Here is a 10,430-nt window from a genome sequence, read left to right as displayed (position 1 = left end):
CGCATGCGCCAGGGGGCCACCGGGACGGGACCCCCCGCGCAGAGCCCGGGCCCGTCCCCGCACACACCCCGGGCCGGTCGCCGTCAACAGAGCCGTTTATTGGCAGAGGGTGCAGGGGCCGCAGGGCCCCCCCAGGGCTCAGGCCCTGGCCTCGATCATGGCCTCCATCATCCGGGCGCTGTTGGTGATGGCCGTGGTCAGGAAGATGAACTTGCATCCTACGAGATGTGACCTGTCAGTGCCCCGGCTATGCCCAGGGGCAGCCCCAGCGCTCCCAGCTCTGTCCCTGGCCATTTCCTGGAAGAGCCTCGTACCTCACGGCCCCCTTCCCCATGGACTTCAGCCAGCGCTAGCCCTGAGTGTGGCCCCTGCTCGGCCACACGCTGCGACAGTGGGACCCCCAGGTTGCTGCCTGCTCCCTGCCCCTCGCAGGCAGCTCCTACCTCTCTCTTTCCCCAGGAAGCGGAGGGCAGCAATTTCGGAGAACGTGCAGCCCCCCAGGAAGACAGTGAGGATGACACGCTGGGACTCCCAGGCGGGGTTGTCCTCCACGGTGCTGTCTGGATGGCACAGGGCATGGTGGGACCCCTGCCAGCCCCCAGCCCCCCTGCCCCCAGCCCAGCCCAGCCGCTACCTGAGACCGAGAACTCGTTGCCGTTGAGCAGCCGCACCACCTCCTCCAGGCCCTGCCAGCCCCGGCGCTCCAGCACCTGAGGGATGGGCGGGTCAGGCTGGCCACAGAGGCTGGGCATGGCTCAGGAGGCTCCGAGCAGCAGATGAGCATTATCAGCCTCAGCCCTGGGCAGAGGGACCCCCAGTGGACCCCCCGAGGGAGGTAGGGGCTCAAGGGGATGTGCCCAGTTCTCCCCCGCAGCAGGTGAGCTCACCTGCTCGATGATCTTGCAGCTCAGGGGCACGTAGGCCCCGCCGAAAACATACGCCATGTCCCTGGGCATTTTGAGGTCATACTCGCCCTCCACCCGGGGGATCTGCAAGGATAGGCAACACCAGGGGTATGGGACCAGCCTGGTTGGGGCCTCACCCCCCTTCAGAGGCACAGGGGGTGAGGAGGGACAGACACTCTGCCCCCACCTCCTGCCCCGCTGCCCCAGGACCAGCATTGCATAGCCTGGGCGGGCGGTGCATCGGGGGGCCATGGACAGAAATATCACTGCACCAGCACCCCAGCACCTCTCCATTGGCCCACGACAGAGGCCACAGGGCTGACCCCAGGACAGCTCTGTTTGAAGGGGGCAAGGCAAGCCCCAGCCCTCCACCACAGTGGTCAAGGGCAGAGTGGGGAGCTGGCACTGCCCCCCGGTCCCAGGGAGAAGCCCACAGGCTGCCCAGAGCGGCTGCAGCAGCTCCAGCTCCAGCCCTGAGCAGTGTGTCTTTGAGATGTCAAGCCTGCAGCCCGGGCATGGGCTCTGCTCTGTGGCCAGCAAGCAGCCCCCAAGGACATACCAACCCCAGCTTCTTGCTTATGGCTCGGAAATTGCTCTTCCTGGCCAAAGAATTGAATGCATCTGTGATCTTTCCTGGAAAACATGGCATGGAGAAATGTTTCAGAGACCCTGCCTGGGTCCCAGCCCCAGGCTGGCAGCAGGATGTGCAGAGCTGTGGGCTCTGGAGGATGGCCATGGTGGCTGCCAGCCCCACTGCCCCTGTGGATAGCCCAGTGCCCTGCCTGCAGCACCACTGCTGAGGACACACTCAGTGCCTGGAGCCTCTGCATTTGCCACGTGCTTCCAGCCAGCTCTAAGGCAGCAGCTTCTGTTGCCAGGCTCCCAAGGACATGAGGGCAGCAGGCTGGCTCACCTGCAGCACGGTCTGTGACCAGCTTGCTGACTTTGCTCTCCACCGCTGTCAGGGTCTCCCCAGCCGCCTGCTCCGTCAGCAGCCCGATGCGCTTCAAGTTGTGGAAGGTCAGCAAGTGCTCGGGCCCATAGCTCTGGGAACAGAGCAGCCAGATCAGCATGGAGCCCTGGCTGCGGGCATGGGAAGGGTGTCCCTTCTGTAAGGGGGCACAGGCTGCTCAGAGCCCCCTGGCAGGCACAGGCAGAGCTCCTGGCTCAGGCAGAGCCTGTGGAGGCAGGGGCTATCCTTCAGAGACAAGGCTCACAGAGGCAGGGCCCATCCCTGGGGAGCACTGCTGCCCCGTGTCTTGTGGCCAGAGCCATAGGGAGGGGAACCCCCGTCCCACACAGCCCTTGCTCTGTTGTGACTCTCTGAGCCCCTCACCTGCAGGTACTGGGTTTTCAGGGAGCGATAGTCTTTGGGGATGAGACCTGTGGGAAGCACCAGGTGAGCTCTATGCCAGGGCTGGGGCCCAGTGCCACTGCTCCAGCCCAGCCCAGCCGGGCACTCACCGTTCTCTGTGATGGACAGGAGGCACATGAGGCGCAGGCTCTCGATGGGGGACACCTGTGGGGAGCAGGTGGTGAGCAGGGGCAGGATAGGGCGGCCAGAGCAGCCGGTCCCACGGCCTCACCTGCCGGTCGATGTGCTCCTCAATGAAGCTGGTGCTCTCACGGATGTCGAAGCCCTCCAGCAGTGCTGTGGCGAGAGCACAGGCACTGTCACCCTGGACTCGTGCCAGCTCACCGAGCCGTGGTCTGGGCTTAGCCGCTCTCCCAGAGCCCTGAGGAACAGAGCCCCCACACCATCCCCCACACAGAGGGTACCTGACCCTATTTAGGATCTCAAGACATACCCCCACACAAAGGGACTGGGAGGACAGTGGCCATGCTGGGGACACCCAGGTGTGAGGCTGCCTGGGCCTGGGGTGAGCGGAGCTGTGGGACAGACTGGGATAGGGGTAGGTGCAGATGGGGGCAGGGAGCAGTACTCACAGTGTTCAGCCTTGATGGTCTCCTGGAAGTCCTGCTTGGTTTTCTTCTTCATGATGGACTCACAGGCACCGATATCTGTGGAACCAAGAGATGGCAGCTTTGTAGGGGAATGGGCTCTGCAGGGAGCTTGTCACCTCAGGCACTGGCACACACCAACGGCCCCTGCCGCCCTGCCCACTGCTTGGGTCACCTGCCCCTCCTGGGGACATGTAGGGCCCCCCGAGCTCCCCCCTTCCCCCCAGAACTCAGGCACCTGCAGTACAGCCAAGGACCCCTCCCTCCCCTCTGGTTCCTACGCAGGCTCAGCAGGCGATGCTCCTGCTTCAGTCCCTTCAGCTCCTGGGACACAAAGTCCTTCATCTGCTTGATGTCCATGCCCCGGCGCCGCTGCAGAAGGGAGAGAGCATCAGGGAGGTGGCCTGGCTGTGCACAGGGACAGTGCCGCGGGTGTCCCGCACGCCGGGTGACACTCACGTCGTACTGTGCCTGCAGGTTTCGTGACTTCTGGCTCAGGAAGCCGAACACGCTGGAGAAGTGCTCATTCCGGATCTGACTGAACACCTGCAGAAGCACCGCAGCTGTCGGGCCCAGCCAGCTGCACCCCCGGGGGGGCCAGCGCCCACCAGCAGCCAGCCCCAAAACCCTGGCCAGAGGCACGGCAGCCTGTGGTGATGCATCCCCCTGCACTATCATCTGAGAAATGCTCCTTAGGGATCAGCCTTTATGAACAGCACTTGGGTTGAGCTCTTCTCAAGCTTTTCAGAAGCACTGTCTGTTCCCAAGAATTAGTGCTGTCTAACAAGCTCTGTTTTTTTAACAAACAGCCTTGGAAACTTATTTTTCTTGCTTTATTCAACCCAAGTGGAATAATATTTTTATTATCAAACTTTCATAGAAAGTTACCGACCTGAATTGTGGCCAGGATGAAAAGTTACTATGAACCTTGTGACTCAACAGCAGTTGAGTCACAGCAGTTGAGCCACAATATTCCTTTTTCATATTCCATATTCCATATTCCATTTCATAGTCCATATTCCTTTTTTTCCTTACTCTTACCTATCCTTTTCTCTGCCCCTATTGCCATCTCAGCCTCCATATATATATTTTTGGGTTGATTTTGAATTAGAGTGATTGTTTTGCCACCGAACTTTGTCAAGCTGTCGCTTTTATATTAAACATGTTTTTTCCAATACCTTTGATGGCGATTCCTTAAGCAACTTTAAAACACTCATTCACGAAACAGCCCCTGTGTGTGGGGACTCTGCCAAGTTCAGAAGTGGAGCTGCACCTGCAGACCATGTTTCCCTGGTCTCTGTGCCCCAGCTCATCCCAATCTGTACTCAGGGGCCCAGCAGCCCCTGGCCACTTCTGCTCAGGCTTAGGGGAGGGAATGCCCTGCTCTGCCTTCTCCCCCTATGAGGACCTGTTTCCCCTGAGGCTTGGGAGGACTCACTTTGTCCTGGGCATTGAGCAGCACCTTAATACTCCTGTCAGAAGAAGTGACATCTGGCCCAAAATCCACACTGCCTGCAGGGAAAAGTGAAGAGCTGCTTTGTCCCAGCCATAGTGGCATCCCCGCACACACCAGCCCTGCTGCAGCAGAGGCAGGGGATGTGGCCCAGCTGCTTGGTCAGAGCAAGGGCTGTTCTTGTGGACGACCTCCAGCAGCACCTCACATCAGGGCTGTCCCTGTAGGAACGGCCCTGTGCACGACAGTGCCGGGCACAAACCCTGTGGACTCTGGGCAGGGAGGTGCAGAGCCCCATGCCACCCCTGTCCTGAGTGCAGAGCCCCCGGCTGCCCCATCACCGTCCCCGGGCACCCACCGCACTTGATACGGAAGGTGTCGTCCACCAGCCCCTCATAGACCACCTGGGAGCAGAGCGCTGTCACGTAGTCCACATCTGCAAGGAGAGCCAGTGCCAGGCTGCCCTCCCGGGGGCTCTCCCTGCCCCTCCACCGCTGCCCAAACTGCTCCCCCCGGCCACTCTCACCAGCTGCTCCCACCCCAGCCCACCTCTGTCCATGAGGAAGACATGTCCAATCTCGGGCTTCCTGCCCTGGCCTTCACCCTCGCTCTCCTCCTCCAGGTCCCGCCACAGCTCGTGGCTCATCTGTCAGGGGCAGAATGTGCCAGGGTGGGGGTGCAGCCAAGGCACGGCCAGGGTGTCCCACGGGGGACACTGAGGCTCATGATGGAGGACAGGCACAAGCGTTCCCCCCTCCAGGACACACCCCAGTGAGCAGGAGCCGCTGCTCTCCTGCCCACCCTTGGCACATGGGACCCCCAAAAGCCTGCCGAGCCCCCAGCGCCGTCCGGAGGTGTGCCAGCTCTGTGGTGACGTGCTGCCACACAGCTGAAGGGGACCTGAGGGACTCCCGGTGCCGGCTGTACCTTGGCACAGCGGCCGATGCCATAGGCCTTCCCAAAAGGGCCGTACAGGGAGTTCAGCAACTGCAGGGCTCTGGCAACGGGGTTGATCCAGCGGTGATCCCCCTCCTGTGGGACCAGGGAGTGTGTGTGGGCAGCTGGCTGGGAATGACTGCCAGGGGACTGGACTGGGGACAGAATGGGCCCTGGGCTGGGCGCTTCCAGGAGGTACGTGCACAGGAATACACACAGGAACATGCTGGGATGCCCCAAAGCTGCTCCCAAGGGAGCAGAGGGGCCAGCACAGGGTGGGAGCAGCCACTACCCCCAAAAGGCACCCCTGGGGAGCAGACAGGACAAGTGGTGTGGCTGAGGAGCCAAGCAGGACATCACACCTGCTCTCCAAATGCTGCCCTTGTCCCAAGACACAGGGGACACGATAGGCTGCCACCCACCACGTCCCACTGACCAGGAAATAGTCGCGGAAGAACTCAGGCAGCTCCATGCTGATGATATCTTCGTCCAGGGGCAGCAGGTAGAAAGACCATTCATCACAGGTGACATCTGGGTTTGGGGCAGGGAGAGGGGACCGTTACCCATCACTGTGCATGAACAGCCCCAGGGATCGTGACAACCCCAAAACAGGGTGTCAGAGAGACAGGATGGGTGGCAGGGCCCTCTCTCTTCCCTACAGGCAGAGGAGAGGGGCTGGTGCTGTGGTGGGCACATGCCTGCCCACAGACTGGCAGCTACCCTCGAAGCAACTCGTGCTCCCTGCCCACACAGGGATCCCTATACTGGGATTCAACCGGAACCCTGCGGTGTCAGAGCTACCCTGAGCCAGCATCACAGCTCCACTCACCACCAAAGACCCCCTCTTCCTCCAGCACCATCTCACAAGCATAGAACTGGAAGAGAAGGGGAGACCCTCAGGACCAGGCAGGCTCTGAGCGGGAGAAGCTCTGGAGCGGCCCAGCTCCTTCCCAGGCATCATAACACTCGATTTTAGTTAAACATTCCTGGGTTAGCAACACACAACTTTTGGTGCCAACAGATGGGGTGGGAGGTGCAAAGGCTGGGCAGGCACAGTATGAAGTGGGAACGGGCAGCGGGGTCGCACTGACCTTCTGGGGGCTGAAGATGATCTTGTACTTCCTGCTTCTCCCTGACATCTTGTCAGCATTGACAATATCTGTGGACACCCCGTACAGCCCCTGCACAGCTGCCCCCCCTCGGCCCGGGGCCCCACAGCTCACGGGGCCCCAACGCCCCGGGCACAAGTGAGGCCTCGGGCACGGGGCTCGTCTGGAGCCCCTCTCAGGCCCGCTCCCAGCGGTGGCCCAGAGCACCGGAACCCGTGGAGGGACACCTGCCCCCGGTGCCGCACTCACCAGCGATGAACCTCATCGTCCTGACCCGCGGCCGCACCAGGAAGCAGAACCTGCGTTACAGAGGGGAGCGAGGGCTCCTCGTACCTGGCCCTGCCTGCGCTGGGCCCTTCCCGTCCACAGCCGTGCCTGGGCTGTGCAGCTGCCGCCGGGGCCGGGCCGGGCACTCACTGGTCGCTGGCGCCGGGGGCCGGCCGGGTCTCCACCTTGTACAGCTTGTCCACGTCGTGCTGCTGCGGGGACACGGCGGGCTCAGCGCGGCCGGGGGGGGGAGTGGGCCGCCCGCCGGGCCCTGCGGTACCTTCAGGATGGACACGTTGGCGATGCGGTCCAAGGGGCTCATCAGGTCGGCCTCGATGAAAAGGTCCTTCTTCCCGGGGAGCTGCGGGCAGGGTGCGCGTGGGCTGGGACCCACCGCCCGCCCCGGGGCCCGGCCCCGCCCGAGCCCACCCCAGCCCCGCCACCCCGGCGCGGCACCCCTGTCCCGCGGCCTCGGACCTGCTCCAGCAGGTAGACGAGCTGGTCCCGCGCCAGCCGCTTCAGGATCCCGAAGTCGGGAGGCTCGGGCGCGTCGCGGCGCCCGGCGAAGGCCATGGCGGGGGCCGGCGCGGCGCCCGGAACGCCCGAGCGCGGCCGCGGCGCGGCCGGAACCCGCAGCGGCGGAAGCGAGCGACACCATAGCAACGCAAGACGCTGAGCTGCACGCACGTTTATTGGCCGCCCCGCAGTCGCGTGGCCACGCCGCGCTCCTCGAACAGGCGCTGCAGCGCCCCCTCCAGGGGCGCGCTGGTCCCCCGCAGCCCGGACACCACGAGCGCCGCCCACCGGAAGTACTCCTGCACGCGCTCCGCCGACCACCCTGCGGAAACATGACGTCACTTCCGGCTGGAGCCGCCCCGGCCCTGACCTCGGTACGGGACAGACCCAGACATCACCACCCCACAGACACATCGGGACAAACCGAGACATCACCACACACACACTAGGACAGACCAAGACATTGAGCCAGCAGTGTGCCCAGGTGGCCAAGAAGGCCAATGGCATCCTGGCCTGTATCAGGGACAGTGTGGCCAACAGGTCCAGGGAAGTGATTCTTCCCCTGGACTCAGTGGTGAGGCCACCCCTGGAGTGCTGTGTCCAGCTCTGGGCCCCTCAGTTCAGGAAGGATACTGAGGTGCTGGAGCAGGTCCAGAGAAGAGCAACAAGCCTGGGGAAGGGACTGGAGCACAAGTGCTGTGAGGAGAGGCTGAGGGAGCTGGGGCTGTTCAGCCTGGAGAAGGCTCGGGGGAGACCTCATCATTCTTTTCAACTCCCTGAAAGGAGGTTGTAGCCAGGTGGGGGTTGGTCTCTTCTCCCAGGCAGCTATCAGTAAGACAAGAGGGCTCAGTCTTAAGCTCTGCCAGGGGAGGTTTAGGTTAGATATTAGGAAGAAACTCTTTACAGAGAGGGTGCTCAGCCATTGGAATGGGCTGCCCAGGGAAGTAGTGGATTCTCCATCCCTGGAGGTTTTTAGGATGAGACTGGATGTGGCACTTAATGCCATGGTCTAGTAACCACGGCAGTAGTGGATCAAGGGTTGGACTTGATCTCAGAGGTCCTTTCCAACCCGGCTGATTCTGTGATTCTATGACCACCACACACACACCCCGGGACAGACTGAGACATCACTACACACACACACACACACCACGACACTGGCACACAACAGGACAGATGCTCCCCACACTGCCCCTGGCTGGAGCCACCCCAGGTCCGGGGTGACCTCGGCAGGTCTGTCCCTCCGTGCAGGGCGCAGGACCAGCCCTGCCCCAGGCAGAGGAGCTGCCCTGGGCACGGCCGGGCCCTGCCGCGGTACCTTGGGGGGTGCAGCGGTTCAGGTCCCGCAGGTTGTACAGCTTGTCTGCCAGCTGGACCAGCTTGGCACGGGGGCTGCAGCCGGGCGCCCGCTCCACTTGCAACCGCTTGCGCTCCATCTTGGGCAGCATCTTGTCGTCTGTCACCTCCTCCACCACGCGCCTCACATCCACCCCGAACAGCTCCTCGATCTCAGACAGCGTGGTGTCTGTGTCCTCCACCGTGTCATGCAGGAGGGCGGCCTGGGGCCAGGGAGGGTCAAGGGGGCCAGAGGGTCCAGGCCAGGCCCTGCCGCAGCAGTAGCAGGCAGGGGAGGGCATGGCCTTACCTGCAGCACCACAATGTCCGTCACACCAGCCTCGTGTGCCAGGATCCTGGCGACGCCTGCGGCCAGAGCAGAGAGCTGGGAACGGGCACGGGGGGAGAAAGGGCAACTCTGGGCCAGGACAGCCGTGCCTTGGGTTACACAGGGGCTGCACTGCACAGAGGGCAAGGAGGGGTCCCCAAGATCCACCCTGGGCACATCCTGAGGGGTGAATCGTTAGGTTGGGCAATCAGGCAACTCCCGGAGGCTGGCACTGCCCCCAAGGGTCCCTCATCAGCTCCCATGGGCACCGTCCACTGCACGGCAACAGCGTGGGGGGAGCACCCACAGCAGAACACGTGGCTAGGGCAGGGGCTCAGGGACGTGGGATGGGAGAGGGGACACGGCTTTCCCCGGGGGCCGGGGTGAGGGGCTCCCGTGGGCGGGCGGCACTCAGGGGCAGGAGGGGTCCTGAGGATCCCTCCGGAGCAGGACGCGGTGCCGGGGGGTTCCGCACCAATGGGGTGGTTGATGAAGGGGGTGCCTTCGGGGTCCTTCCGCCGCTGCTCCTTGTGCTTCCTGGCCGCGAAGTCCGCGGCCTCCAGCAGCCGCGCCACGTCCGAGCCCATGCCCGGCAGCTCGGAGCCCATGCCCGGCAGCTCGAATCCCGTCCCCGCCACCTCGCAGCCCGTGCCCGGCGCGGCGGAAGCGGCGCGATCGGAGGCGGGTCCCAACACCGTTTATTGCGCGCCGGGCCCCGGCCCGCCCCAGCCCCGCGGCAGTCGGTACAGCAGCGTCCCGTCGGGGGCGCGCACCTCGCGCTCGTGCCCCGGTGCCGCCGCGACGGCGCTCAGCGCCCGCCGGTCCTGCCGCAGGCGGCGGCGCGGCGAAGGGCAGCCGCGGCTCCGCAGCACTCGCCGCACCACGTCGGTGCTGACGCCGAACCCCTGGGCCAGGCGCTCCAGCGGCCACTCTTCGGGCAGCTCCTGCCGCAGGAACCTGCGGGCACGGGCACGGTCACCGGGGCGGTCACCGGGAGCGGCGCGAACCTCCCATCCCCGCGCTCACCGCATCTGCTCCATCGCCTGCCAGGTCAGGACGCGCTCGGGGGCTCCGCGCCCCCCGCCCAGCTCCCGCCGCAGCCGCTCCATCCGCGCCGCCACCCGCCGCCGCCGCCCCCTGCGGGGGACACACGTGAGCGCCCGGCCCGGCCCGGCCCGGCCCCGGCCCGGCCGCCCCGCACCTCTCCGCCTCCTCCAGCGCCGGGTCCGGCGGCTCCGGGTCCCCGGGCCACGCCGCCGCCGCCCGCCGCGGGGTCCTGGCGAGGAGCGCGGCCGCCCGCAGCCCGGGCCGCAGCAGCGCCGCCATGACCGGCAGCGGGAACGGGCGGGGCCGGCGGGGGGCGGCCCCGGCGGGATCCACAGCGAGGTGGCCCGTGGCGGGCCCGGCTGCAGCCGCGGGGGCGCAGCCAGGAGTGCGGGCACAGGCACCAGCCCCTGGCCCGGCAGAGGTGAAGCTGCCCGGGGCGCGTGGCCAGACCCGGGCAGGGCCCAGGCTCCGGTCAGGGGGCTCCGCAGCCGGCCCCGGGGCTGATGGGGATAGCCAACCTATCCAGCAGCCCTGGTTGTCCAGCGAGCACCCACAAGAGGAAGGCTGAGCCT

General features: G+C 64.7%; 3 protein-coding genes across 5 annotated transcripts; all 3 read right to left on the bottom strand.

Moving 5' to 3' along the window:
* Positions 1 to 77: 77 nt before the first annotated feature.
* Positions 78 to 7,238, bottom strand: VPS33B (VPS33B late endosome and lysosome associated). 3 transcript variants are annotated; one of them, XM_027745439.2, is made up of 23 exons: positions 7,110 to 7,238; positions 6,913 to 6,993; positions 6,783 to 6,844; positions 6,615 to 6,664; positions 6,348 to 6,415; positions 6,086 to 6,131; positions 5,693 to 5,787; positions 5,248 to 5,352; positions 4,870 to 4,966; positions 4,679 to 4,756; positions 4,306 to 4,379; positions 3,327 to 3,413; positions 3,149 to 3,239; positions 2,853 to 2,927; positions 2,492 to 2,556; positions 2,370 to 2,424; positions 2,242 to 2,288; positions 1,819 to 1,951; positions 1,465 to 1,538; positions 888 to 989; positions 635 to 710; positions 444 to 560; positions 78 to 218 (listed from the first exon to the last, which is right to left on the bottom strand). In XM_027745439.2, exons 1-23 carry the CDS (start codon positions 7,203 to 7,205, stop codon positions 139 to 141), a joined length of 1,854 nt encoding a protein of 617 aa, XP_027601240.1. In that variant the 5' UTR covers positions 7,206 to 7,238; the 3' UTR covers positions 78 to 138. The 3 variants fall into 3 exon arrangements, with proteins under 3 accessions (XP_027601240.1, XP_039242414.1, XP_039242415.1); XM_039386480.1 differs by having other exon boundaries at positions 6,783 to 6,841; positions 7,110 to 7,205; XM_039386481.1 differs by lacking the exons at positions 6,086 to 6,131; positions 6,348 to 6,415.
* A 64-nt stretch (positions 7,239 to 7,302) lies between these two features.
* Positions 7,303 to 9,517, bottom strand: HDDC3 (HD domain containing 3). The gene is made up of 4 exons (XM_027745448.2): positions 9,287 to 9,517; positions 8,794 to 8,849; positions 8,467 to 8,707; positions 7,303 to 7,470 (listed from the first exon to the last, which is right to left on the bottom strand). Exons 1-4 carry the CDS (start codon positions 9,417 to 9,419, stop codon positions 7,322 to 7,324), a joined length of 579 nt encoding a protein of 192 aa, XP_027601249.1. The 5' UTR covers positions 9,420 to 9,517; the 3' UTR covers positions 7,303 to 7,321.
* Positions 9,492 to 10,418, bottom strand: NGRN (neugrin, neurite outgrowth associated). Its single transcript, XM_027745451.2, has 2 exons — positions 10,013 to 10,418; positions 9,492 to 9,768 (listed from the first exon to the last, which is right to left on the bottom strand). Exons 1-2 carry the CDS (start codon positions 10,135 to 10,137, stop codon positions 9,510 to 9,512), a joined length of 384 nt encoding a protein of 127 aa, XP_027601252.1. The 5' UTR covers positions 10,138 to 10,418; the 3' UTR covers positions 9,492 to 9,509.
* Between the last annotated feature and the right edge of the window lie 12 nt (positions 10,419 to 10,430).

The sequence above is a fragment of the Pipra filicauda genome, unplaced genomic scaffold (assembly GCF_003945595.2).
Source record: "Pipra filicauda isolate LSUMZ 115617 unplaced genomic scaffold, ASM394559v2 scaffold486_size446389_pilon, whole genome shotgun sequence".
NCBI lineage: Eukaryota > Metazoa > Chordata > Aves > Passeriformes > Pipridae > Pipra > Pipra filicauda.
The sequence above is the reverse complement of the archived record's forward strand: the minus strand, read 5'-3'. Positions and strand labels throughout refer to the sequence as shown.

What these genes read in the sequence shown, in the direction of transcription:
- NGRN (XM_027745451.2), bottom strand. Translation starts at nt 10,137, where the DNA reads ATGGCGGCGCTGCTGCGGCCCGGGCTGCGGGCGGCCGCGCTCCTCGCC. An exon ending in GCGCTGGAGGAGGCGGAGAG is followed by an intron (nt 9,769 to 10,012) that starts GTGCGGGGCGGC and finishes CCGTGCCCGCAG; the next exon opens with GTTCCTGCGGCAGGAGCTGC.
- VPS33B (XM_027745439.2), bottom strand. Translation starts at nt 7,205, where the DNA reads ATGGCCTTCGCCGGGCGCCGCGACGCGCCCGAGCCTCCCGACTTCGGG. An exon ending in TAAGCAAGAAGCTGGGGTTG is followed by an intron (nt 990 to 1,464) that starts GTATGTCCTTGG and finishes CTATCCTTGCAG; the next exon opens with ATCCCCCGGGTGGAGGGCGA. An exon ending in GCTGCAAGATCATCGAGCAG is followed by an intron (nt 711 to 887) that starts GTGAGCTCACCT and finishes CCCATCCCTCAG; the next exon opens with GTGCTGGAGCGCCGGGGCTG.
- HDDC3 (XM_027745448.2), bottom strand. Translation starts at nt 9,419, where the DNA reads ATGGGCTCCGAGCTGCCGGGCATGGGCTCGGACGTGGCGCGGCTGCTG. An exon ending in CTTCATCAACCACCCCATTG is followed by an intron (nt 8,850 to 9,286) that starts GTGCGGAACCCC and finishes CTCTGGCCGCAG; the next exon opens with GCGTCGCCAGGATCCTGGCA. An exon ending in GAACCGCTGCACCCCCCAAG is followed by an intron (nt 7,471 to 8,466) that starts GTACCGCGGCAG and finishes ATGTTTCCGCAG; the next exon opens with GGTGGTCGGCGGAGCGCGTG.